General features: G+C 40.6%; 1 protein-coding gene across 1 annotated transcript in view; it reads left to right on the top strand.

Annotated features, from left to right (window-relative positions):
* HSD17B3 (hydroxysteroid 17-beta dehydrogenase 3) overlaps positions 1–22,783 on the top strand; it is a 61,466-nt gene that overhangs the window by 1,217 nt on the left and 37,466 nt on the right. Inside the window, exon 2 of the mRNA XM_074331481.1 lies at positions 6,366–6,412. Coding sequence (XP_074187582.1) covers positions 6,366–6,412 — 47 coding nt within the window. The remainder of the gene's footprint in view (positions 1–6,365; positions 6,413–22,783) is intronic.

The raw sequence follows: 22,783 nt of genomic DNA, 5'->3' as shown, positions 1-22,783 counted from the left end.
AAGGTAACAGCCTTGTAGATAAAAGTGTCTTTCAAAGGGAATGAAGGTTTATCTCTGAATTGTGACGGGTGTAGCATAAGTGTCATTGGAAAGTACTGAATCTGTATCTATTTGTTCTGTTAGATTGATCTGACATTCACTATTGGCCGTACAGCCAGATGGCCTGGAATAATCCATTTCTAACAGAGAAAAAGTGCTCCAAGAATTAGTAGATGCAATACCATAATTGAGGAGTCTCTGAATGTCAGCATAGGCAAGCTGCAGCAAAGTGTACATTTTATCACAGCGTCTTCTTAGCTGGTTTTCTAAGTACTGGGATCTAAGAAAGAAAAAAATTCGTCCTAACTGCTCATGTTGTTCGTGTTGTAGTTGTTGAGTTTTTACAAGTGCATGGATAAAAAGTAAGAATACTTAAAAGTTTGGGGAGATTTGGTTGGCTTTGTGGAGCTGTAACTGTCCACGTCCTCCGGAAGTCCAGTAAGTACTCCCTCCTCCATCAGCGATTATATCCTTTATTTTTATGATCCTTAATGGTGACTTTATAAGGAAATTTATAAGGTTTGTTGTCAATTGGCAAATCGACAATATCTGGTCAGCAATTTAGATAAGAGTGAGGTGGCTCATGACCAAGTCTTTCCCTTTGATTTAAATGGAAATATGCAACATCCAGTGCCAATTGAAAAGAAGAATGTTGCCCTAGTAATTTTAGTTCCGTTTTTTAAAGTCCATTGCATCTTTCAATATTGCCAGAAGCAGTGGGATTATAAGGCAAATGATATTGCCATTGGATTTCTAAAAGTTGTGCCAGTTTTTTAGTTGCTGTGGAGGTAAAATGTGATCCTTGATCACTTTCAATTATCTTAGGTGGTCCATAGAAACAACACCATCGAAGAATTGCTCCTTGGGCTGCCCTTGATGTGGGTTGTGACAGGCTAATGCAACTCCGATGCCAGAGAATTTATCCATCAAGGTGCATGCATATTTTTGGTGTATGAATGTGTTAATGGTCCAATAAAATCAATTTGACAAAGAAAAGTAAAAGTGCATATAGATGTAGTATCAGGTGGTTCTTTATATCTATATCTGTCACTAAATGTTTTGCAGTCAACGCATGTAGAAATAATATGTTTAATGCGTTGCAGTGGAATTTGTAAACCTCTTCTATTCAGCCAACTATAAAGGGAATGTGTTCCTAAATGGACCTGATTAATAGTATCACCAACTATAATAGGTTTTTGTTCTATAACTGGTGTTGCATGAGTGATATAGTCCTTTAGATGACCTGGAGGCTTACGCTCCCTCTGCAGTCTATGTGGATGTGTTTTGGGGTCTAAGGATTGTGTTTTGTCCGGTTCATTAGGAACCTTAAATGCTCCAGTTGTATGATAGTCCTGAGATTTAATAGGAAATTTGATTTGTCTCTTTGGCCTCGATAGTGAGTCCTTAGATTCTACCCTTACCTCTGATTCTTTGGTGAGAAAGTCTGCAATGTTATTATAGTATTCTTCTGGTGTTTCTCCCTTTCTCTGTGCTGATCCATGTGTGACTAAGATTTTAATCTGTTCAGCCAATAGGCTTAGGTCTTCCCAGTAATCCCTGGACCAGACTTCTTCGCCATTAATTTTGAAATTTGTCTTTTTCATCTTTGTGACCAAATTGTAATTCTATTAGCAACTGCCCAAGAGTCAGTACAAATTCTGACCATAAGTTGCTTTTCCTGTATTGAGTGTCTCATTGCAACACCACAGCTATGAGCTCTGCATGTTGAGCAGAATTGCTCTTACCTTGTTCCTTGAGTACCACCCCATCCTCTGGCCTGAAAGCTGCTGCTGTCCATGTAGTCATGCCCTTAGTTACCATTGCTGAGCCGTCTGTGAACCAGACGTTCTGCAAGACAGGAGACCAGGATGAGCCCCATTTTCCTAGTGAGACATGAATTTGCTCATCCCTCGGACGAAGGTCTGGCAAGTCTATCTCTGCCTTGTGAATCTCCTCTGTAAGAAGACTAGGTTGCCCTTTCATGGCAATATCCCTGCCTTGGATATACCATTTCCAGGCTAGCAACCACTGGTCACATTGGCCGCCCAGGGCCAAAGGCCCCCTTCCGAGTTTGTTCCTTAGATACTCTCCTTCAGCCCTTGGGTGTACTTTTGAGTTCTCTTTTATGCCTTTTTAGTAGCTAATTCCCTATAAATAATTAATAATTTTATATTGAGTAGTCCTGTTCAAGTTGCTGTCTTGTTTGTGTCTCCTGAGTGGATCTGACTGATACACTAGTAAAGTTGGAGTTGTACATGATTAACATATGTGACTAGCAATTGTATGTGTGTATGTGTGTATGTGAGAAGGAGAGAGAGAGAGAGAGAGAGAGAGAGAGAGAGAGAGACTTACATAGGTGTCGAAGAGTACAAATACAACAATATCTGTAGCACTGTTTTCTGCATAATCTAAAACTGGAAACAAATCCAGTAGGAGACAGATTGGCTGTGGGATATGAGAGAAAGAGAGGAGTCAAGGGTATTTTCAAGATTTTTAACCTAAACAGATGGATGATAAGAGTTGCTGAGATAGGGAAATCAGCAAGTGGTGCAGGTTTTGACATTTGGAGATAATATCAGAAACCAATTTTAGACATATTAAGATTGAGATGCTTATTAGGCATTCAAATGGAGGTGTCAAGTAGGCAGTTGGATATGCAAGTCTGGATGACCAGTCTGTGTTACTACTGAAGTTGTGCATTTGGGGTCTTCAGCACATAGAGTCCTTAAAGTCAAGAGATGGTGTAATGCCACCAAACACGCGAGCATGGATAGAGAAGAGAAAAAGGTCAAGGACTGAATATTGGGATGCTCTTCTTGGATGAATGCCATAGTCTTACTCTCCCTACTTTAGTTTTCATGCCCACCCTCCATCCCCATCCACAAAAGGTCATCTTTTTCAGCATCCAGAGTGATCTTCTAAAAGTGTAATTCAGATTATATGAGTCCATTGTCTGAGCCTCTTCAGTGGGTGGCTTCCTGTTGCTCCTAGACTAAAGTCCAAGACTCTACACCAAGAGGATCGGGCTGCTCCCCACACCTCCAGCATACTTTAATCTTCCTTCCCTTGTTCTCTACAGACTGGTCCCTCTACTGTGTCATTTATTTCTCAAGTACATGGATCTTTCTCCTTTCAGGGCATCTGTACTCCCTGTTCCTTAGCCTGGAGGGGGAACCTCATCTTTGCATGCTGGCTCTTACATTTCATTCAGATTTCAGCTCAAAGTGCCATGTCTTCACAGAATTCCTTCCTGAACACCTTCTGTAACATATTTGCTCACTAGTCACTCTAATAGGACACTCAGTAGCATTTTTCACGGCAGTGATATCTGCTATTATCTTAGCTATTTGTATATCGTTTGTCTCTCCTACTAGAATCTCAGCTACCCCCGGGCAGTGGCCTCATCTTGTTTACTATTGTATATTCCCAATGCCTTCAACAGTGGTGCTACCTGGTAGGCTGGTAGTCAACAAATATTTGCTGAATAAACGACTTACAGGATTTTGCACTCTTTTAGCATCCTTGTAAGCTTCCAAATAAGAATAAAGGAGAGAACCTTGGGCTACCATTTTAATTTTGTCCAGGCTTTATCTTTCTTCATGTCCGCCTTTACTCCTTCACCAGCTCTCCCACGGTCACAAAAGCCCAACAGTGCTGTAAAGATATTAGAAAGAATACTTTATTCCAAAGCCTGTGAATCAGATGATTGTGTAACGAAGTTATTCTAATCTAAAAGTTTCCACCGATGGAATGCACCTGGTGACTAAAAGGTGACACGCCTCCCAGAACAGCCATGACCTAGGAGACCTGCAGAGGGGATGGGCCAGACTTGAAACAGCATCTGCTGCGGTGCCATCATGGGCAACGTTATGGAGCAGCTCTTCATTTTTGTAGGGCTGCTGGTGTGCCTGGTCTACCTGGTAAAATGTGTGAGATTCTCCAAATGTGTTTTCCTGCACTTCTGGAAAGTTTTGCCAAGATCTTTCTTGAAGTCAATGGGACAGTGGGCAGGTAAAGAAAGCATTCCATCTTTTGTTTTTTGTTGTTCCTGCTTATTATTATTTATGTCTCAAAAGATACATTGCATCTTTTCCGTTTGAGAGCAAAGATGTAATTCCTTTGGGTGATTTTAATTTGGGGGTGTTGGAAAGCATCAGTGAAATTAGAATTGTCTGAAAAAGAATTGTGCGGCCTGAGGAGATAACTAGGGAGGAAAGTGACTGGATTGCCGCCCATGCGCCTATCTGCTCCTTCTCGCTACCTGGGCTTTCTTTTGGCATTTCTCATGATGCATATAATAAATGCTGCAGAAACTTCTACAGCCTCTTCTCCAGATTTTCAAAAGCCTAGAGGACTTCTGCTTTGTTAAAGGGCACTTCAAAATTCTGAAATACAAATAATTTTAATTCACTTTACTTAAAAAAAATTTTCTGAGCCCTTTGGAAGTGAGGGTATTATGAGATCAAGGCAACAGAAATCTTTATGGAGACACGTTTTTAAGATAGATGGAATCTGGATCAGCATTGTGTTCCAAGTAGGTTAATTGCTGCCTTGACTAATTTATCTCCTAGGACTGCCATCTGGCAGTTCTAGCTCCATGACTGGGTTTAAGGTAAAGGGCATGAGGCTACGGTTTCAGCATCTCCTTGAATGAAATGCTAACGTTACATTTCCAAGTTGGACACCAAGAAATCCAACGACTTAAAAAGAAAAAAAAAGTTTAAGTGGCTTTAGGAATACTATCCCAGGCTAAATAAAACAGACTGTAAACAACATTAGAAGGCTGCCAGATAAAATACAGGGTACTCAGTTAAATTTGAATTTCAGACAAGTAAGTGCATGGGCATTTGCACTGTTAAAAATGATTATTCAATACTGAGTCAGTACTGAATAGAGTTATCATCAACAAGAGTAAAATGTCTTTGGGCACAGACTAATATTGGGTAGAAAATATATTTCAAGGGTGGGGGAGCAAGAAGCAAATTGAATTACTAGACACGAACATTTTAAACTCCTCACAGCTCTGTGGTGGATTTCCTAATTACGTCATTGGTATATCTTTATAGACTTGGGGCCCCAAAGTCAGACAGCCTGGGTTCAAATCCCATCATCATCATTTTTAGAAATGCGACCTTGATGGAGTTAAGAACTTTCTCTCCCTTGGCTTCCTCATCTATAAATTAAGAATAATGATGGCACCTGCATTAGAGGCTTGTTTTGAATATGAAATGAGACAATGCATCTAAAACACTTGAAACAGTGCATGGCAGAAAGGAAGCACTCAATAGATACCAGCTGTTGACTGATGTTATAATGTTAATCATAGTGCAGGCCTTGTATTGGTGATTTTGACAATTGACCCCTGTAATAGAAGGGAAGGTGAGGCAAAAGATGACCCTGAACATAATACCTCTATCAAGAGGAATGGGAAATACGCATGGGTTCACTTAAAAGTACCCAAATAAACATAAAATCATTAGCAGTTATTCAAATCAGGGTGATTCTGCCAGTGTGCTGCTCAAAGCTTGTACAACTGGGCCTGCTCTCACTCTCAAGTAAACTTAATGTATACGTGCCTTTTGTTCACACACTTGGAAAGCAGACCTTTTAATTGTTGGTGCAAAAGTAAATTGCAGATATGTATTTACTGAATTGTAGGGCATTTTGAAATTGTGACATTCAATGAATGTCTAGAGCTCAGTCATTAAATATGCATGAAATGTTGGATGTAAAAGGACTAGAAGGCCAATTGGATTGTTCTATATGAATCAGTAGGTCCTTTGAGCATAAATTCTTCAGGTCACTTCATTTTATTTCATTCTTTTTTTGTCTTTCTGTACTTTACTCTTTGCTAAGTTCCCTATCTTCCAGGCTTTGATTGCTGCTGTTCTGTGTGGGAGAGAACTCGACTTTTAGCAGGAAACTTGAAATGTCCTTGCAGTGACAGTTGAGTGTGTGGGTAGAGAGATAATAGGGTACACGGCTTGCCCTTGATGAATTAAGGCTTAGAAATGTCCAAACCCTTATGGGGTCTGAATGAAATGCTCCCTGGCTGAAGTTCTTTGTTTCATTTTGGAGTGTGTTTTTTCATGGCCTCACCAACTCTTCCAAAGAAAAAAGAAAAAAAAAGTTTCATTTTGAATGTTCAGTAAGGAAGTTGAGGGCTGGGAACTTCACAGTTGAGCAGGGTGGGGGTAGGGAGCAGGAGGGCGCTTCTTTGGAATATTAAGTGTCCTAGAGAGTAGGCCTGCAAGAAAATGTAGCCAGCGAGAAAGAGGACTTTAAAGATTAATTCTATCCCTTAAAACCTTTTCTGCTTTTTGCAGTGATCACTGGAGCAGGAGATGGGATTGGGAAAGCTTATTCATTTGAGGTAAGTTGTGTTCTTCCAGACTTTCTCCTCCCCTTGTATTGAACTCATTATAGTCATGTGACACCCACCCTAAGCACCAGTTTTGTGATTGTAAAGGTAATAGACATTCACTGATGAAGGAAAATATTTTTTGTTAAAAAGGAAATTTGAAAGTCATAATTTCACTCCCTGGATACCTTTTTAAAAAAATATAATGATATTCAAAGGTGACAGTATCTCCTTTTTGGAGTTGTTTTAAAATTTCATGGGGTATTGTTATATTCTAGTGTAACTGTACCATAAGCATTTATATACGTAAACACAATTTAAAAAATTATAAACTATCTTTCTTTTATTTATCCTTTACATTATAGCTAGGACATATATTGACTTAAAAATTATTTGGGTAGGCAGGAGATATTATCCATGACTTTAATTTCAAGAAGATTAATGGGCATTACAAAATACTATATAAAGACAGGATATGATTGGGCCGGGAGTCACTGGAATATGATTAGTGTCTTTCAGTATTTCTCTCTAGGCTTTTTGTTTCTTTATAGATAGACAGACAGACAGACAGACAGATAGATAGAAGATAGATAGATAATAGATGGGTAGTTATACTTTAAAAAATACATTATGGCATATGTAGTTTTATATATTATTATTATTACAAATTCCACATTTTCATTAATGAAGTATTATTTCCTGGAATTCCTATATATTTTATTTCTTCCTAGTATCTATTACACTGACCTCTAGAACCATTTAAAATACAGAAGAAACAGAATGAATCCTGGAAATCATGAGGATGGCTGTTAAAAAATCAATAACACGGGTGACAGATTAGCTCAGTTGGTTAGAGCGCGTTACTACTAACACCAAGTTTGCCGGTTCAATCGCCACATGGGCCACTTAGAGCTGCGCCCTTCGTTAAACAAAAAAGGAAGGAAAATCATTAATACCTTAAAATATACTGAAATGCACTTCAGTTACCAAAACTACATTCAACACTGGTGTAGTACCCATGTGTTTTCTTGTCTCCAAAGGCCTGCATCATGATAGATGCCAATTCATCTTATGTGAAATGGACAGGGCAAGGTGTACGGGAGGCACTTGATATTAGATATTAGATAGAAACTTTTGGGACTTTAATCATGCCAGTTAAGGAAACTCCTAGTGCAGGTCTTTTGGGTCTGCCCCTATCCTTCATCCTCTGATGGGTCTGCATCCTCCATCCCCTGATGATAATTTCTTTAGTACTGACATTTGGCTTCAACTGGTGTTTTGAGCTAAGAGTCTTTGCTCTTATCTTAATTCACATATAGAACTTTCTGATGACTAGTAGTGCCCGACACTCAGCAGAGGGGTGATCATATTTGAGTGCTAAAGTTGGGGAGACCACTCAGCAACCACTTTCCAAAGGCTTGTGTCTTCTATACTCAAAAATTCAGAAGGAAAGCTTTTTTAGCTATTTACATTAAAACTATATCACCTTTTATGTAACTATTTTTTTACCTTAGACCAGGTTTCTGGAAAGGGCCTAATCCCTCATTCAAAAAATCCATGGCCTTACCTCTCAGTTCTCTGGATTGCCAAGAAATTCAGGTTCTTTCTTTATGATTTTCCAGGTTCTTTTCTCAAATGCATGCTGACCTGACCTACTTGTAGTACGCTTGACATATGATGAAGACACATTTTTTTTCCTACTTAGAGGAGACCCATATTGAATCTCTTCTTAGCCATTGGTTTCTTTACTGTTTTCAAAAGTGATGGCCTGGGGGTGAGGAGATGTGGGTTCCAGTCCTCACTTTGACACTGTCTGGAGATTTTGGACAAGTTACACATGGTTTCTGGGCTCCCAGTCTTTACCAGCACAAAAGATACCTCCCAAGAGCCTTCAAGTACTGATTTCTGTTTCTATTCTAGACTAATTCTTGCTTTGCTCTTCTCCTTGTAGAATTTTTTCCTTTGTTTCCTTTTGTTCTTTTTGAAGGCTGTTTCAGACAATTTTCTGGGCCCCTACCTCTCCTTCATGCAGGCTCTCTTCCAGAGAGCCCATTCTTGTTTCCCTGGTAACTGCTGATCCAAGGAAAGTAATGCGAAGTCTGGGATACTGTGGACTGTAAGGGTTAAGAGCCTCAGGCTGGGGATCGATTAGCCATCTTTGTGTTCAAACTGCCTCCCAGGCTCACTGCAGAATTTCCACAACAATAAACTGGAGGGGATGACAATCCCACCTGGGCTTTTGTAAAGGTTAAATGGTCTGAGGCAGGCAAAATGCTTTGCACAGAGTAAGCTCTCCAAGGTCAACTATTATTGGATTATAAAACTGTTTCCTTTACCATATATTGCTTATTTTTTAAAGAAGGAAAATGTATTGTACTTACCCATCTTTTCACTCTTTCTATTGTTCTTCCTTCTTGATGTTCCAATATTCTTTCTTTTGTTCTTTCCTTTCTGTTTATAGAACTTCCTTTAGCTATTCTTTTAGGGTAGGTGTGCTGGTGACAAATTCTCTTTGTTTTCTTTCATCAGAGAATGTCTCAACTTCTCCTTCATTCCTGAATGATAATTTTGCTGGATATAGGATTTATGTTGAAAATTGTTTTCTTTCAGCACTTTAAAAATGTTGTGCTACTTCCTTCTGGCCTCTATAGTTTATAAGTTCGACGCCATTTGAATTGTTTTCCTGCTTTAAGTAAGGTGTTGTTTCTCTCTCACTGCTTTCAAGATTTTTTTTCTTTGTCTTTAGTTTTCAGAAGTTTGTTATGATGTTTCTTCATTTGGATTTCTTTGGGTTTATCTTGTTTGAGTTTCACTCAGCCTATTGAATTTTTAGGTTTATGTCTTTTCACAAATTTGGAAATTGTTCATTCATTATTTTTTTTGACTACTACTCCTGCCCAGTCCTCTTTTCTTCTGGGACTCCAATGCAAGGATGTTAGATCTTTCTTATAGTCCAATGGGTCTCCGAGATGCTGTTCATTTTTTTAGTATATTTTTTCTCTCTTGTTTATATTTAGTAATTTTTATCATTTTATCTTTAAGTTCTCTGATTCTTTCCTTGGTCCCCTCCATTCTGCTATTGAGCCCATCCATCCAATTTTTAATTTTGCTTATTGTATTTTTCGGTTTCTAAAAATTTCTAAAATTTCCATTTCATTCTTCTTTATATATACTATTTCTTTGCTGAAACTTTCCATTTTTCATTTGTTTTAATTGTTTGTTATTGCTCATTGAAGCGTTTTTTATAATGGCTGCTTTAAAATCCTAGTCAGATAATTCTAACATTTGTGTCATCTCAATGTTGGCATCTGGTTTTTGTTTTTTTTAAGACTTTTATTAAACTATAGCTAACATAAAATATTTTATAAGTTTCACGTGGACACCATAGTTATTCAACATTTATATACCTAAAGAAGTGATCACCATGATAAGTCCAGCAACCATCTGACACCATATTATGCTACCACAATATTAGTGACTATAATCCCCATGCTGTACATTACATCCCCATGACTTATTTGTTTTATACCTGGAAATTTGGACCTCTTATTACCCTTTACCTTTCCCCCCCTTTTTAAAATTTTTCAATTACAGTTGACGTTCAGTATTGTTTTATATTAATTTCAGGTGTACAACTTTGTGGTTAGACATTTGTGTAATTTAAGAAATGATCCCCCTGATTAGTCTAGTAGTCACCTGGCACTATAGTTATTACCATATTTTTGACTACATTCCTTATGTAGTCAATTACCATATTATTGACTACATTCCTACTTTACATCCCCATGACTATTTTGTAACTACTAGTTTGTACGTCTTAATTCCTTCACCTTTTTCACCCTGTTCCCCAACCCCCTTCCATCTATGACTCCAATAAATGTAGTACCAATATGACACCATAGATAGTTATGACAATATTATTGGCTATTCCTTATGTTACCCTACATCCCCAGGACTACTGTGTAACAACCAATTTGTACTTCTTAATCCCTTCCCCTTTTTCACTCATCTCCAACCCCCCTCCCATCTGGCAACCATCAACATGTTCTCTGTATCTATGAGCTTGTTTCTGTTTTCTTTGTTTACTTTGTTCTTTCGATTCTATATAAGTGAAATCACATTGCATCTGTCTTTCTCTATCTTACACTCCACTCAACACAGAATCCTCCAGATCCATCTATGCCACCATAGATGGCAGGAACCCATTCCTTTCCATGGCTGAGCAACATTTCATTGTATATATGTACCACCCCCCCTCTTTATTTATTCATCCATCTATGGACACCCAGGCTGCCTCCACATCTTGGCCATTGTAAACAATGCTATAATGAACATATGGATGCCTATGTGCCTTCAAAGTAGTGATTGGATTTCTTCAGATAAATACCCTGAGGTGGAAGTACTAAGTCTTTTTTTATCTCTAGTTGTAGCCTTTGTTTTAAAGTTTATTTTTTTCTGGTATAAGTATTACTACTCGATCCTTTTTTTTTTTTAATTTCCATTTTCATGATATATCTTTTTCTATCCTTTTACTTTCAGTCTGCATGTGTCTTTCAATCTGAAGTGATTCTCTTTGTAGGCAGCATATGTAAGGTTTTTTTTATTTATTAAAGTTTATTGGAGTAACAATGGTTAGTAAAGTTACATAGATTTCAGATGTACAATTCTGTAATACATCACCTATATATAACATTGTGTGTTTTCTTTCCCATTCAGCCCTCCTTTTTCTTTTGAGTGGAGCATTTAATCCATTTACATCGAAAGTTATTGCTGATACATATATAGCTATTGCCATTTTGTTATTCATAATTTTGATTTTTTCCCTCCTACCTTAAAGAAATCCCTTTAACATTCCTTGTAATACAGGTTTGGTGATGATGAACTCCTTTAGCTTTTTCTTGTCTGGGAAAATCTTCATCTGTCCATTGATTCTAAATGATAGTTTTGCTTGGTAGAGTAAACTTGATTGTAGGTCCTTGCTTTCCATCATGTTGACTATTTTGTGCCAATCCCTTCCAGCCTGCAAAGTGTCTGTTGAAAAGTCAGCTGGCAATCTTATGGGAGCTCCATCATAAGTTACTAGTTGCCTTTCTCTTGGTGCTCTTCATCTTTAACATTTGCCATTCTAATTATAATGTGGCCTGATGTAGGCTTGTTTGTGTTCATCTTGTTTGGGATTCTGTGCTTACTGAACTTATATGTCTATTCCTTCACCAGGTTAGGGAAGTTTTCAGTCATTTTTTCTTCAAATATGTTCTCAATCCTTGGCTTTCTATTTTCTCCTTCTGGTACACCTATGATGCTAATGTTGTTTTACTTGATATTGTCCCATCAGTCACTTAAATTATCCTCATTTTTTTTTTGGAATCTGTTTTCTTTTTGCTGTTCTGATTGGGTGTTTTGTACTACCTTGTCTTCCAAATAGTTAATTCAGTCCTCTGCTTCATCTAGTCTGCTGGTGATTCCCTCTAGTACATTCTTCAGTTCAGTTATTGTAGTCTTCACTTCTGACTGTTGTTTTTTTTTTTAATGGTTTCTATGTCTTTTTTTATGTTTGCTATCTCTTTGTTGAAGTTCTCACTAAGTTCCTTGAACGTCTTTATAACCTGTCTCTGTTAGGTTACTTGTCTGAATTTCGTTTGGTTCTTTTTCTGGAGTTTTTTCCTGTTATTTTGTTTGGGCTGTATTTCTTTGTTTCCTCATTTTGGCTGCTTCTCTGTGTTTGTTTCTATGTATTAGGTAAATCTTCTACGTCTCCCAGCCTTGGCCGGTGGACTTATGTAGTAAGTGCCCTGTGGGGCCCTGGCACAGTCTCCCTAATCACCTGTTATAGCTGTTCCAGGAGTGTCCTTTGTGTGGGTTGTGTGTGCCCTTCTGTTGTAGTTAACTCTTGATTGCTATTGGCATGTCAGTAAGTTGGATTGACCCTCAGATTGATTGGCTGTGGGGTTTGACTATGTCCACAGCTTACAGGCTGCTGTGTGGGGGGCTTACACCACTGAGTGGGATTTTCCCCAGTGGGCTCTGGTGCCTGTTGAGACTGCCCTTTGGGTGTTCTGCTTATGGGGCTAATTGAGCAGTGTTCTGCTGTGGTCTAAAGCCAACCTCCAAGTATATTGCTTCTGGGGACTCTTGCAAGGGACTCTGGTGCAGGCCCAGGTCACCTACTACCTGTTATCAGCTAGGACTACCTGGTAGAAGCTACAAAGCGATTCATGGTTGTTTACTACCTGTGCTACCCCTGGAGGTGTGAAGGAGAAGCTGTGGTGTGAACCAAGGATGGCTACCACCAGTACCAGGCTTGGGGTATCCCCACAAATTGCCAGGACACTCCGAGGCCTGCTGCCACCTGCTGGCTCCCTTGAGATTCAGGTTCAGCCACTGATAAAGCCTCATACAGTATGTGAGTTGGGTGAGGCAGGGTCTCAGGGAATCAATAGAGTGGGATGAGTTATGGTTAACACCTTAATGTAGACTCTGGTTTGATGCCAGTGCTGAGCCTGGAGCTACTCAGCAAAAATCTCTGAGCACACTAAGGCCAGTCACCACCTACCTGGGGCCCATGAATTCTAATAGTTTTCCAAGAAAGTGCAATGTGGATGGGGCTGGCTGCTCACCAAGAAAGTGCCCCTGTTGTTGGGTGAGTTGGGTGGAGTGGGGTCTTAGTGAGTCAGCAGGATGGAGCAGCATTGCTCACCAGCCCAATTAGATTCAGATTTGGGCTGTGGGGAGGCCAACACAGGAAAGGTGGTGTCCGACTGCCAGCTGCACGGGAGAAGGACCCCACACAGGGAAAATAGCAACTGTGGCCCAGCCCTGCCTCTGAAGCCATACGCTTCAGTCTGCCCCTCATATATCTCTGACATCCCCCGAGTTACTGTCTTTTTGCCAGAGCCCAAGGTGAGTGCCTGTGAGTAAGAGAGTCTGTGCACGGGCCGTTTAAGAAGATGTCTGGGTTTCCCGCAGCCTTCTATCCCACCTTGATGGTCGGAATCCCCCACTGTTTTTCGCAGCCAGTTGTTGTGGTGGTTCCTCTTCCTAGCTTCAGTACTCTGGGCTGGGGAGGTTGGTGTGGGGCTGGGGTCCCTCACCTCTCTGGGGAGAACCTCAACAGTTGAGATATTTCTCCTGATTTTCAACCACCACACAGATGTTTGGGGCCAGCCATTTTTTTTGTCTCTGTCTCTCCTACTAGTCTTGATGTGGCTTCTTCTTTATAGTCTAAGTATAACACTTCTGTTCAGCTAGACTTCAGATGGTTCTCCAGGTTGATTGTTCTATAATTTAGTTGTAATTTTAATGTCTTCACGAAAGGAGGCAAGCTGAACCTTTATCTACTCCGCGATCTTGGATCTCCCTCTCTTTACCTGTTGATTGTTTTTATTTCACTCTAATTGAGACCTCCTGGTTCTTGGTGTAATGAGTGATTTTTGATTGAATCTTGGACATTTTGGTTTTATGTAATGAGATGCTAGATCTTATTTCAATCTTTTGTTTTAGGCCTATACCAAATTGCTGCAGCAGGGGGCTGGGTGCTGATTTGTTCCTACCAGATAAGGTAGAAGCCCAGGTTTTCCACTTGACCTTCGTTGGGGGGGTGCTGCCTCCTTGTTACTGCTGGGTGGGAGTGAGAGTGCTCACTTCCCACTAGGTCACTCAAGATGGGAGGGGCAAAAGTGCCTCCTTACTGCTCCCCACGAGTCCTCCAGTAGTCCTTGGGGAAGGCAGCCTCAGTACCACTGGGATGATGGATGAAAGCCCTGACTCTCCACTATTCGTTTTCTGTCATCGTTCTAGGAAGAAGGGAGAGGAGAGGGCAGGGAAGGGGTTTCTTGGTACTGCCAAGTGGAAATAGATGTTCAGGTCTCTGCTGACCATGGCAGGGGGTGGGGGTGGGAGGTGGTTGGATGTAAGTTCTAGCTTCCTACTCAGCCTTTTCTGATGCCAATCTGGCAGGGGGTTGGGGCCCTTGTTACAGCTGCATCACCAAGATGAAAGTCTTAGCTCCTCACTCAGCCTTTGTGGGCAGGGGTTGGGGTAGGACCATAGATTTTATTTTATTATTTTTTTGAGTTGTTTGCCTGGAGTAAAGCAGTTATTATCTAAAGTTTTCTGCCTTGCTAGGCTGCCCCTTTTCTGGTGCTTTGGTTAGAGAGCAGGCTTTTGTTAGTACTTTTTATGTATGTGTTTCTGAATTGACAGCATCTCTGATGGTAAATATGGGATACATGAGGCTTTTAGCTGATCTTCTCTCCATCTTTTAGAATCTTCTTATTATTTTTTAATGTATTATATTTAGGTTGCACTTTGTAGTTGCATTTCATGGTATGAAAGGGGAAGAATACTTTTACTCCATCTTTCTAGAAGCCTATTCTATATTGCACTTTAACTTAATCTATATTTATATTTAGAGTGGCAAGAGAGACATCACCTCCTGCTAAAGGAATTTCAAGCATACTGGAAGCAGGTGGGAAAAAAATGTGGAGAAGGATGGGCCCGAGAGAAAGGACACAAGTAGGCCTGCTCTGCTGCATGTCTGAAACCACTGCTTCAAGCTCTTTTTCACACCACTTTTCCTTCTTTAGCACCTGAATCTAAGCTTCTTTATTCACTGTCACACAGAGGAAGCTCTGTCTTCCCTGGCATTCCTCCCACCTGTTATATATTAGTAGTGACAAGCACCTTCCTTGACCCAGGGCTTAACATACACTAGAAGGAAAACAGGGCCCATTCATCTTGGCAGCAGCCATTCTTCTTTAGGACGGTGCTCTGCAGTGAATTCTGGGAAAGGGAGCACTTCTTTAGCTTAACTCCCTGAAAAAAGGGGCAGCAAAACCCACATATGGAACCTGTCAGCCTGGGCATTCTGGAAATAAGATTGAGCTCTGCTCAAGTGGACAAAGGGAACAATGCCAGCCCAGGCAATCAAGGTTTCCCTGCATCCCCTCCTAGTCCAGACTACTTCACAAGGAAACTTTAAAATGTCTATGGCTCTTGAGAGAAATGGCACAATTCAGGAGAAGCTGGAAGCTCAACAGGCAGAGGGCATCTTTTGTGCTGAAAATGCAAATTGTTTCCCATTTAATGGACAATCTACCCTGCAGGAGACTGATGAAGTGCATTGTGAGACAAAGGTTCTTACTTCTTTAACCATCCTTTGATGGATCCCAAGACTCAAAGTTGAGGGCTGGAGGTGGGAGCAGGGATTTTCCATGGAGAGAGAGAGAAGACTCCAGGATATCATTGGCAGAGTCCCCCTTGAAATGGGACAATCTTTGGTTTTTATTTTTTAATCTTTTTATTTTGTATTTATTTTAAAGTTTGTATATAGACTTATTATTTTTAGAGAAGTTTTAGGTTGACCACAAAATTGAGTAGAAGGTACAGAGATTTCCCATACCACCTGCCCCCACACATATGCTCAGCTGCCCTACTCTTGGACATCCCGCACCAGAGTGGGACAGTTGTTACAATCGATGAATTTACACTGTCATCATCACCCAGAGTGCATAGTTTACCTTAAGTTTCACATTTCTCTGTTAGTTTTTCCGTGGTACTTGTTTTCCAGCAGAAAGAATGAGACAGGCACAGCTGAAGATGTGTTTCTATTAGGAAATCTGCTTCCTGCTTTCCCCTGTTTTGCTCAGTCTGGCCAGAACGGAGCTTTATCTAGGGTCCGTTAAAATCAGCAGGAGAGTCTTTGAGAGCATTTCTGTGGTTTATTTTTCTTTTAAACCATAGCAGTGTTCCGGCCAAACTGCCAGTGAATAAGTATAACAGGAAATAAACTATTTAGAGGGAACAACAGATGTAGACTATCACCCCTAATTATAATATCTTTTTTATATGTCCAACACGTTATGACTGAAGATCACCTGTTAAAATGAATGTAACTTTCTTTAAAAATCTTCAGCATAGATGATATGACATGCATGTGGGTCAGTTAATTTTTATATTTTAAACAGTTTCTTGAGATATAAGTTACATAGCAGAAAATTCACCTGTCTTAAGTATACAATTCAATGATTTTTTTGTAAATTATCCAAGTTGTTCACTACAATCACCATCCAGCTTTAGAACATTTCCATCACTTATCAGGTCCTGATAAGATCCCTTACACCTGGTCACTGCTAATACTTCCTTCCCATCCTGAGCCCTAGGCTGCCACTAATCCTTTCTAGACATTTCATACAAAGTCATCACACAATATGTTGTCCCTTGTCACTGGCTTCTTTCACTTGGCATAATATTTTTCAGGTTCATCCATGTTGTAGCAGGTGTCTGTGGTTCCTTCATTTTTATTGCAGAATAATATTCCGTTGTATGGATAGACCACAATTTGTTTATTCATTTACCAGCTGATGAATGTTTTTTAGGTTGTTCCCATTTTTTGGCAATATGATTGTCGTGGAGGGAGGCCTGCGGGGTCTCTGCTCCTGCTCCCCATACAAGAATGCAGGATATGGTGAGGCCAAAAAGGAACACCCACGGAGCCATAAGTAAGGGAGTCATACCACTATATTCTCTCTGGCGGCACTATACTCTCACTGGAGGCTGGATCCACACTGTCCGCAAACCGCCATCCACGCTTGCCCGCCCAGCCGCCATCTTCTAGCTAGCCCCATTCTTTCTCTCTCTCTGCTAGCGTAGCCACAGCAGTTATATTAGTGGTCAATGGCTCACTGGTTACAGCTGACGGCCAACTAGCCATGGCTGATGGCCATGCAATCACAGTTGATGTCCATTTACTACCTGAGCCAGCACCTGTCTATGTGAGGTCGAGAGCCTGGAAACTGCTTTCTGGGGCTCTGTCCCCACAATGATAATGCCACATATGCAAGTTTTTGTATGAACATGTTTCTATTTGTCTTGGGTAGATCACCGAGGAGTGGAATCAATGGATCATATGGTAAATTCGTATTTAAGATTGGCTAGTCTTTGCCTGCATTTCTGCAGCAGTTGGTTAACAGTTAACTCCCAGAGGTGGGTGTGTGTTGGGTTTTTCTACTGGCTCCTCTGGACCCATTCTCTGTCCTCTTCACCATGCTCTGTGCCCTGGAATGCAGACCTTGCACCAATGAGCTCAGTTGGCCTGTGGTTTCAGCTGGGTTTGGTAGTTGGGGACACTGGCAATAGGGAAGAGGGAGAGAGGAGAGTGAGGCTGGGTTCTTTTCTGCTCTCTTCCTGTGGATCATGAAGTGCTGGCTGTGTCCTTCTGCTGAAGGTTGCAGTTCTCACAGGTGTACCTCTCCACACAGCTCTCTTTCTCCAGTCTTGGTAACTGTTCATTCCTCAAGCCTTTCAGGTCCACAAGTGACAACAGCCCAGCTGTTATTATCCCCAGGTTATTGTGGTTTTTCTACACCCTGCACATGCTTTGTAAATCGTCCTTTTATTAAGCTCTCTTTAAGTTACCCAGTTTGACTGTGCTGTTTCTCTCAGGACCTTGGCTAAATTCAGTTTTTAGCTAATTTTTAAATATGCTAAATTTAAGTTCATCAACATTTGTGCTTTAGCTAACTGGACTTTCATTAGAGGGGTTTTGTCCTTTAGCCAAGAGATATTATGAATGATTTTCCTGAGGAAGTGAAGTCCGAGATATGTAGATTGGCTAGAAGTATTGTACAGGCACTTCTGCCCTTGTATAAAAAAAGATGTGGGCAGCCAGATGGCTCAGTTGGTTAGAGCATGAGCTCTCAACAACAAGGTTGCTGGTTGTCGTGCGGGAGACCCTGCTCGCTGCGCCATTTGTCATGCGGGAGACCCTGCTCGCTGCGCCATTTGTCGTGCGGGGAAGCCTGCGGGGTCTCTGCTCCCGCTCCCCATACAAGAATGCAGGATATGGTGAGGCCAAAAAGGAACACCCACGGAGCCATAGGTAGGGGAGTCATACCACTACGGTCTCAATGGAGGCTGGATCCACACTGTCCGCAAACCGCCATCCACGCTTGCCAGCCCAGCCGCCATCTTCTTGCTAGCCCCCGTTCTCTCTCTCTTTCTCCTCTCCTCTCTCCTCGGCTCTCCTTCGTAGCCGCAGCAGTTATATTAGCGGCTAATTGGCTAACTGGCTACAGCTGACGGCCAACTAGCCACAGCTGACGGCCATCTACTACCCGAGCCAGCACTCCTCCACGTGAGGCCGAGAGCCTGTAAACTACTTTCTGGGGCTCTGTCCCCACACTGGTTCAATTCCCGCATGGGATGGTGGGCTGCACCCCCCGCAACTAGATTGAAAACAGCTACTAGACTTGGAGCTGAGCTGCGCCCTCCACAAATAGATTGAAGGACAAAGATTTGACTTGGAGCTGATGGGCCCTGGAGACACTCACTGTTCCCCAATATTCCCCAATTAAAAAAAATCCTGTTGCATTAAAAAAAAACATATATAATATCTGTGAGCACAGTAGACTCATATTCTTGGCCTTGAACTGGTATTCTTGGCTGGTATTCTTGGCCTTGAACAGCTGTGGTCCTGTGTCCTGCCTCTTAGTGGAGGATTCTGTCACCTGACCCAGCCAGAAGGTTGACTACATCCTGCCCCAGGACGGTATCATATCCATCATATCCATCTGGGGTGATGAGCCTTCATGTGGAGCTCATGGGAAGCTCTCTGAGTGCCTAAGGGACAGAGAGCTGGGACTATGCTGAGCCATACAAACAGGTTTGTTTCGTTTTGATGCCAGCTTACTGATAAATGTTTCTGTGTGGTAAGATTTGGTCTGACGCTTGCTTGCATTTTGTAGCATACCGTCTGCTGGCTGGAGTGTAAAGGGAAGGGAACCTGTAGCCTTCATCTACTTCTAATCACCGGAGGCTACAAGAAAATCCAAATATTTATAAACAAGCAAATGGGTTTAAGTCAGATAAAGACATCAAATGTGCCAGGGTTCCGACCATCCAGGGTTCCCGGTCAGCTATGCCCAGTTACAGGATCCCTGAGGGAGCATGTGCGACTATTCTGGCCTGTACAGAAAGCAGCCCAACTGGCCCCAAGTAGGGCCAGACCCCTGGTCTCCCAGCTCACCTCAGTCCCTGCCAAACCCCACGCAGCACCCACCCACTCCATACACAATTCTTGCTCTCATTTAAAAAGCATGGTCATCTACTACTCATGTACTTATTTCGTTCTCTTTTAACTTTAAAAAAAAATTAAATCCTTTATTTTGAGATAATTGTAGATTCATGTGCAGTTGTAAGAAATACTAGAGTTCCTGTGTACCCTTTACCTAATTCCTCCCGGTGGTAACATCCTGCAAAGCGAATGTGCAATATCACAATCAGGTTGTTGGCATGGAGATGGTCAAGATGCAGAATAGTTTCGTCACCACAAGGATCTCTTGTGTTGCCCTTTGCAAACACTCCCACACCCTCCTATCCCCCTCCCTCCTTAACATGTGGCAACCATTGATCTGGTCCCCATTTCTACGATTTGGTCATTTCAAGCATGTTATGTAAAGGGAATCATATGCTTTGTAACCTCTTTGGATTAATTTGTTTTTCACTCAGCATAGTTCTCTGCAGATTCATCTAGGTTGTGTCAATCATTTGTTCTTTTTTAGTGTTGAGTATAATTCATGGTGTGGATGTTCCACAGTTTGTCTAACCATTCATCCATTGAAGGACACCTAGGTTATTTCCAGTTTGTGGCAATACAAATAAAGCTGCTATAAACATTTGCATATGTGTGAACATAATTCTACTTTTCTGAGTGCAATTGCTGGGTGGTATAGTAGTTGCATGTTTAGTTTTTTTCAGAAACTGACAAAATATTTCCCAAAGTGATTGTGCCATTCCAACCAGCAATGGAATTAGTCACCCATTTGGTGTTGTCACTAATTTTTAATTTTTTTTTATTTTAGCCATTCTGATAGTTGTGTAGTGATATCTCATTACGGTTTTAATTTACATTTCCCTGATGGCTAATTATATATTATATATATATTTAATTCAAAGTGACATAAAGAAGAAAACAGCAAAAAAAACCTTGTCTCTTTGTCCAGATAATTCTGTTAAAGATAAAATATTGTAGACATGAAATTTTAAGACTTACGTAACATAGAAAAGCATAAAAAAAGAAATAAAGGCCTCTACCCACCCCTGCCCTTTATCCTACCCTTCTCTGTAAAGGTCACCAGTGTTTAAAATGTCTTAAGATTCCTTCCAGTTAAGGTAAAGAAACTCCATGACAATATCCTTACTTATATGTTCATAAGGATGTTGCTAGAATGGTGAAGGTTGGCTGTAGTGACAGAGAGACCCAATGACAATCCAGATTTTCCTGATTGGCAGGTGGTTTTGTGTTCCTTATGTCTTGTCTTGTGGGCCTTTGCTCTGCTCTTCAAGGCTGGAGCTGGGTCATGAGCATGAATGTGTCCTGTGGGCACATTGACAAAACTCAGTCCTGTGACCAAACCCAGGGCAGAAAAGGCTGGGGATGTCATCTTCACATGACCAGAAAGAAGGGGGGAACAGGTTTTAGTGGCACACTAGCAGTCTCCAACAGAATTTACACCGGTATATTTAGTTTTTGCCCTTGTCAGCACCTATGGGATCCTACTTCACACAACCATAAATCCTGTTCTCAACTTTGCTTTGTTCGTTTGATATAGCATGGAGATATTGTCACAATAAAGACATACTGTCAAGACAGTTTTCTTGGAAGCTACAGGTAATAGCACAGAATTGGCCTTTGGATTCAAGTCGTTTGGCAATCTCTGCCTCAGACCAACCCAAGGAAAGTAACTGCCTTGCCCCATTCTTAACTGTCATCACACACTTAGTTGGCAATATATGATGGTGCCTTATGCCATTTCAGCAAGGAAATTCTTCTTCGTAATGTCCAAATTACTCCAGTCTAAATTAGTCCAGCTGCACTCTCAGCTTATTCTCTTTCATCTTGCCTTAAATGAAAACAGCAGCTTTTGATTATTTTTATGTTCCCCTGGATTCATTGCTTTGTTCTTGTGAGGCTTGACTTCAACCATGTAATTTCTGATCCAGGCTTTGAATATCCTAGGTTCATTGTAGTAAGCCATGACTCTGTGTGTGTGTGTGTGTGTGTGTGTGTGTGTGTGTGTGTGTGTGTGTGTGAAAGAGAGAGAGAGAGAGAGAGAGAGAGAGAGAGAGAGAGAGAGGTGGAAATAGAAATGTGTTGAATAAGTGTATATAATGTGTAGGTGTGGTTACAGAAAGAAAATAAAATGATTACTGCGTAGCTTATCACACTTTTAAGAAGTGGAAAATCACCAGTGTCCTTGAAGCAGGCCATACAGGCACATATGTCATGCCTTTGGGTTTCCCCTCCTTCACTCCCACAGATGTAAGCACTATTATGAACACAGTGTTAATAATTTCCTTACTTAAAAAAAAAAAGCTCTATTGCATGTGCATGTGTCCTTAAACAATATGTTGGTTGCTCTGCTTGTTTTGAACTTAATGTAAACTGATTCATAGGTCTTCTGCAATCTGCTTCTTATTGATCAGTATTATGCTTTTAAAATTCACTCATGCTGATGTGTGTAGAACATGGTCCATTCATCTTCAGAATCGTGTAGTATTCCATTATATAAATATATCCCAATTTAGTTATCTTTTCCTCTGTTGACAGACATTTTGGTAGTTTCTACTTTTGCTGATATGAACACTTTGTCCATGTTTCCTAGAGGACTTACATGGCCAGGAGCAGAATTGCTGGCTCATAAGTTATTACTGGATAATACAAACTAGTTTCCAAAGTTTTGGTGTTTAGGTTATGGCAGTCTTATAAACTTATAGCTTTTTCTATTCTTTGAAAAAAATTGTGCAATTTAGGAATAATTGGTTTTTAATTTTTAAATGTTTGATAGAATTTATCTGTAAAACCATCTGTGGCTGGAGTTTTCTCTGAGGGAAAATTCGAACTACTCATTTATATTATTATCGTCATCACCTTATTACTATTATTATTGTTTTTAGTGGTTGTAGAACTATTTAATTTTTTCTTGAGTAAGTTTTAGGTTTATATTTTTCTTTTTCTAAAATGTATTGGGGTGACAATTGTTAGTAAAATTACATAGATTTCAGGTGTACAATTCTGTATTACATCATCTATAAATCCCATTGTGTGTTCACCACCCAGAGTCAGTTCTCCTTCCATCACCATGTATTTGATCCCCTTACCCTCATCTCCCATCCCCCACCCCCCTTACCCTCTGGTAACCGCTAAACTATTGTCTGTGTCTATGAGTTTTTGTTTCTCATTTGTTTGTCTTGTTCTTTTGTTGTTTTTGGTTTATATACCACATATCAGTGAAATCATATGGTTCTCTGCTTTTTTCTGTCTGACTTATTTCGCTTAGCATGATACTCTCAAGATCCATACATGTCGTCACAAATGTTCCTATA

Source organism: Rhinolophus sinicus, linkage group LG04 (assembly GCF_036562045.2).
Source record: "Rhinolophus sinicus isolate RSC01 linkage group LG04, ASM3656204v1, whole genome shotgun sequence".
In the NCBI taxonomy this organism is placed as follows: domain Eukaryota; kingdom Metazoa; phylum Chordata; class Mammalia; order Chiroptera; family Rhinolophidae; genus Rhinolophus; species Rhinolophus sinicus.
This window is presented reverse-complemented; position numbering and strand designations above follow the sequence as displayed.